The sequence below is a fragment of the Melanotaenia boesemani genome, chromosome 6, assembly GCF_017639745.1.
Source record: "Melanotaenia boesemani isolate fMelBoe1 chromosome 6, fMelBoe1.pri, whole genome shotgun sequence".
NCBI lineage: Eukaryota > Metazoa > Chordata > Actinopteri > Atheriniformes > Melanotaeniidae > Melanotaenia > Melanotaenia boesemani.
The window spans coordinates 1,813,182-1,819,181 of NC_055687.1; the positions used below are offsets into that span (position 1 = coordinate 1,813,182).

Sequence of the window (6,000 nt, forward strand, 5' to 3'; positions counted from 1 at the left end):
GGATCCTGGTTTACCGTCACAGCAACGTCTGTTAATGAAGAGTGTGGAGGAAACATCTAAAAAATTTAAAGTGTTTATTCTAGACTCCTAATTAAAAAACAAAATACACTCAAAAACTCAACTAAAATTATGAAAATACTGACAGATTATTTTATTTGATAATTTATTATTTTCAGTGAAGTGACCCTTCACTCACGCCTGGGATTTAGCTGTACGTATAACTGCAGTGAGAAATGCTGCAAACCCTTGTTAAGAGACAACCTTCATCAGGGGAATTATTTCTGCAGTGGATCCTGTATGATAAGGATCCAGATGGAAAGAGATCAGGGATGCATTGTGTCGCATATTTCAATGTAAGATATGAAGTCATTTATATGGTGGAAAAGTTATGACATTATATGCTTTATTTTTGCTGGCATTCATCTATATAAACAAATGAATGTTTTAATAAGTTTATTTATGTTTTGTAAAAGAAAAGGAAAAAAAATCGATTAAAATCGGATTTGGTTATAAAAAAATCGGAGATTTTATTTTTAGGCCATATCGCCCAGCCCTAGTTATATATATATATATATATATATATATATATATATATATATATATATATATATATATATATATATATATATATGATCTCTGATCTGATTAACAAAATGTCCTTTTCCAGGAGCCAGGCTGAAAGATGAAGGATGCTCCTGCGTTCATTTAAGATCGACTCAAACATCAAACATCAACCTCGTTTTCTAGAAGCTAATTTGAGCATCTGTCCTATATCTTTGGTCAGAAGTGGATCCTGAAGAGGAAACAGAGAAACTGTACATGTGAGTTTCACTAACTGTAAAACTAAACATCTCCACACAGAAGCAGGCCACTCCAGTTCAGTCTCCATGGCAACAGATCAGCATCCCTGCCGTCAAGCTGGGGTTGAAGTCTTCCTGATGTCTGCCCCACATCAGCCTCCCTCCCTCCAGAGTCAGAGGTCAGAAGCTGTCCTTCCAGGATGCCGTCCAGACTACACGTGAATCACATCACCACCACGTGCTCTGCAGAGTCTCTCTGAAGCGTCCACATCTACAAACACGCTTCAAAAAGTAGACATTAAAAGCCCGTTAGACACGCGTGCTGTCCTGGTAAAAGGCTGAAGTGTAGAAACGGCCTTCCAGCGGCGGACACAATGACAGGAGACAAGCTGGCGCTTCACCGCAACCTGCTCGCATCTACGTGGATGAGACGTACGACGTCTATCTTCTTCTTCGCCGCGAGTTTAAACTCTTTGTTGTGTTTTTGGGTGACTGTCGCGGACTTAGCGGCGTGTCTCTGAATAAAGAAGCTGGATGACTGAAGCGGATTCCGGCGTTTCTGGCTCTCCGCATCGCTGCTTCACTTCCTGGCATCAGCGTGGTCCTCAAAAACAAAAGCTGTCGGCTGCCAACCTTTGTTTCCCACCGGACCACCGCGTCCCAGCGCGTCCCGCGATAACTAACAGACACACACGCAGCTCAGCTCGATTCCGCGGATCTTCTTCTGACACCGGACACCGTCCGGGTCAGAACCTCCGCGTTCATCGCGGCTTTCTGACACACTTCGCCGCCCGCTGAGGAGGCGCTAGCCGCCGGCTAACAGGTACAGGAGAGAAGAGGGGGAACTTACAGATGTGAGGAGCGGTCTCATCTGTTCGCTGCGATCTTCCTCCATCTCCAGAAACGCCGAGAAAACTCCTCTTCCTCTCCTCCGCGCGCAGCTGGACCACCCTAGTTTAGCTAAGCCGCTACTCCTGCTCGCTTTAACTTCCACCACCGTCTCTCTCCGCCACTATTTTACAAATGCCTGGAATATATTAACTCCAGCTCCCCGCCTTATTTTGATTGACAGCTCTGTTCTTCGTTGACGTGGAACCAATAATTTTACTCAGACCAATGACAGAGCTGGAAAGTAAAATGGGCGGGGCTAAGCCAGTAACAAAGCACGGGGAAGTTCGCTTCGGTACATCACTTGATGTCAGTTACCGGCTGGACAATTAAATCATTTTTCCGCATATCGAAGGAGCAAATGAACGACATACAACTCTGAAAGGAAAGATATTCTATGTAACCCGTCTGTCCCTGTCGTTTTATTATTTTACACATAAAAAAGTTTTAGAAGCTTCCACAACACATAAAAATACATTCATTCATTCAACCATGGATTCATCCAACCATTCATTCATCCAACCATGAATGAATGAATGAAAAAACGAACGAAACTACAACTCAGTCAGGATGAGGTCTGGAGTCTGGACCACTGAGACCTCCTCCCCCTCCGGCCGGTCTGGGTCCTGCAGTCAGGATGAGGTCTGGACTCTGAGTGGACCACTGAGACCTCCTCCCCCTCCGGCCGGTCTGGGTCCTGCAGTCAGGATGAGGTCTGGAGTCTGGACCACTGAGACCTCCTCCCCCTCCAGCCGGTCTGGGTCCTGCAGTCAGGATGAGGTCTGGACTCTGACTGGACCACTGAGACCTCCTCCCCCTCCGGCCGGTCTGGGTCCTGCAGTCAGGATGAGGTCTGGACTTCTTTTTTTTCTAAATCTCCAGGAACAGGAAGTATATGAACCAAACAAATTCTTAGCACATTGATCTTAGATATTTTTGGTTTCTTTTTCATCAGACACGTCAACTGTCACATACCTGACACGTTTCCGTGGTAATCTTTCCGCCTTCATCTAAGGTTTCACAGGCTGGAAAGTGATGTAATTATCAGCTGATGTTCATGTGGGCGTGGTCTACCTGCCAAATTTGACAGGCCAACCACGCCCCTTTCTGCCTGCTGTTTCCGGATGCTGCTCCAGGTGTGGAACAGTCTGCCACTCCACATTCCACCTGCCAGTCTGGTTCTGGTTTTAAGTTCTTGCTCAAGACCTGCTTCTTTGCTCTGGCTTTTGAACACAGCTGAGCTCGACATTTGCTTTATTTTGCTTTTAATTTTTTCAGCTAAAATTTTTTTCTGCTTTTTTGTTTTACTGTGTAGTTTTTATTGTTCAGCTCTTTGGTGAACTGGGGTTGCAGTATACTAAAACATGACGCTGAACCAGAATCTGAAGCCATTGTGAAAATGAGTGATGGAATATTTGTCCCCTTTAAATTTCTTCACCTCCAAATCTTGCATGTGGGTTCCTGTAGGGCTGGACGATATGAACAAAATTTTAAATCTTATCATATTCATATCTCAGTGCTCCCACCACAAGGTGGCGCCACATCAGTAGCTAGACTCTTCTCCTCTGTTGTTCCCCGGTGGTGGAACCATCTACCAAACTCCGTCCGATCCGCAGAGTCCTTATCCACTTTTAAAAGCAAGCTAAAGACTCAGTTGTTTAAAGAGCATTTCCACACTTAGCTTAACTCTTCTACTCAGAATGAGTTAGAAAGATTTGTCCAGATCTTTGGTTCAACCAGGTACTGAAGAAGCTGCGTGGACTTACGCCCGAGATGATGTTGTGTGATGAAATCATGATCTTGTATTTAAATAAAATAACTTACTTAATAATAAAAATAAGAGACACACTGCCTCTAGCACTACATGACAGCACCTGGTCCACCTGGATTCCAGCAGTCTGACTACAACTTAATGATGACGTCCATCTTGTTTGAATTCTTGCTCGTGTTGTTTTTCCTCTCAAATGTAAGTCGCTTTGGATAAAAGCGTCTGCTAAATGACTGTAGAATAGAATAGAATAGAATAGAATAGAATAGTAGAATATCTTGATATTTTTACATGAATAACGATATACAATATATATTCAGTCAGGTCTCACAGTTCCTCCAAGACAACAGCCTGTTAGATCCATATCAGTCTGGCTATAGGCAAGGCCGCTCTACTGAAACTGCTCTCCTGTCAGTTACTGATTCCCTACGGGTTGCCAGATCCACTGGTCAATCCTCAGTCCTTATACTGCTGGACCTGTCTGCTGCCTTTGACACGGTCAACCATCATATACTGTTCTCCAAACTCTTGGAGCTTGGCATTTCAGGATCTGTCCTCTCGTGGTTTATGTCCTACCTCACAGGAAGATCCTTCAAAGCATCTTGGTGAGGGGGCGTGTCCAGATCACATGGGCTAACAACAGGGGTGCCTCAGGGCTCGGTGCTTGGCCCTCTTCTCTTTTCACTATACGCCTCTTCACTCGGTGCATCATTAGCTCTCATGGTTTCTCCTACCACTGCTATGCAGATGACACTCAGCTTTTCCTTTCTTTCCCACCTGACGACACAACGTCTCAATGTGAATATCAGCATGTTGCTGATATCTCCGCATGGATGAAGGATCGCCACCTTCAGCTAAATCTGTCCAAGACTGAGCTTATTGTCTTTCCAGCCAATCCTTCCTTACCGCAACAGATAAGCGTGCAGCTTGACTCCATCACTCTATGTCTACATCTTCTACCAGGAATCTTGGTGTCATGGTAGACAACCAGCTGACCTTTAAGGACCATGTTGCCTCGGTTGCTCAATCTTGCCGATTTGCTCTCTACAACATCAGGAGGATCAGACCCTACCTGACTGAACACACGGTCCAGCTCCTGGTCCAGGCTCTGGTCATTTCACGCATTGACTACTGCAACTCCTTACTGGCTGGCCTGCCTGCATGCTCAGTTAAACCTCTGCAGATGATCCAGAACGCAGCAGCACGTCTGGTCTTCAACCAGCCCAAAAGAGCTCATGTCACTCCGCTGCTAATCGCTCTCCACTGGCTTCCAGTCCACCTGGAAGTGACCTGGTCCACCTGGACTCCAGCAGTCTGACTACCACTTAATTATGACGTCCCATCTTGTTTGAATTCATGCTTGTGTTGTTCTTCCTCTCAAATGTTGCTTTGGATAAAAGTGTCTGATAAATGTTTCATTAAGGATCAGCAGCACATGTGGATTAAAACAGCTGACTGAAATTAACATAATGAATGAAAAGTACTTTTTCATGACCACAACAACAACACAGCTGTGCAAAATGCAGAAAGAAAAGCTCATTTTGACTCAAGACAAGCTATCTGGATTTAAACATATTCCCTCGTTCTATTTCGTGTGTGTCAAAGTCTCGATATATTTGAAAATCTTGATATATTGCCCAGCCCTAGTTTTCTGGGTGAAACCAATATCTGCCTGATTATTTATTTTTTAATGATAATATCTTCCTCCTTTTAGCAGGAATACTGCCTCCATGTATGTTCTAAGGAATAAACTTAACTGGTCAACTAGACATGAAAAATGAGTCTGCAGCCATATGTAATGAAGACTTTTATCATGTTTTGGTTCCTTATAAGAATCACGTACAACCTCGTCTCAGCCTGTCTGAACATGTATAACAAATTCATAATTTAACCATGAAAACTGAGCTCGTCCACAGATGAAAGAAAAGGTGTTCGGCTATTATGACGCAGCCGGCGTCCGAATGCTGAACGTGCCTCGCTGGGAAAAAAACCAAGAACAGAAGAAAAGAAGAAAGATAACACGCACAAGGTCCGTGGGATTAATGCCATTCCCATGGTAACCCTTCCGTGCTAAGAGGAGCCTCTCATTGGCCTGCACAGAGGCCTATTCAGTTCAACACAAAAAAGTCTCACATTGGGTGTGAACAGCAGTTTACATTACTCCGTTTTCAGTTCTGCTCATGGATGACTCAGCAGTGGTGCGACTCGTGCTTTTTCTTCTCCATCTGAAGTGAAGCCAGAGTGGATCTGATGTCAAGCTCGTGTGGTTAGCGCTTCGCTGGTGTGAGCGCTTGTCTCTAGACATGTCGGGAACATTCTCCCCAAACAAATCCTGGCTTTTCTTTGCTACATTGATCAACTAAAGCTGGATTTATACTCATGCTGCGCCTGCGTAGGGTCGGTTAGAGCGGTGACCTTACGCAGACGCCGTGCGAGTATAAATCCAGCTTTATCCCTCGCTGACTGCCGCAGGAAGTGGATCAGCACCAGCCTTGGGGGCTGACCTTCGTTTGCTATCAGTGCCAGTTGGCTGTGCAGCCACTC

At 44.8% G+C, this 6,000-nt stretch overlaps 1 protein-coding gene across 1 annotated transcript in view; it reads right to left on the reverse strand.

Moving 5' to 3' along the window:
- Nucleotides 1-1,830, reverse strand: part of LOC121641435 (sodium bicarbonate cotransporter 3-like) — an 84,404-nt gene extending 82,574 nt beyond the window's left edge. The window contains exon 1 of the mRNA XM_041987548.1: nt 1,651-1,830. Within this exon, the coding sequence (XP_041843482.1) occupies nt 1,651-1,695 (45 nt within the window). The 5' untranslated portion in view covers nt 1,696-1,830. The remainder of the gene's footprint in view (nt 1-1,650) is intronic.
- Between the last annotated feature and the right edge of the window lie 4,170 nt (nt 1,831-6,000).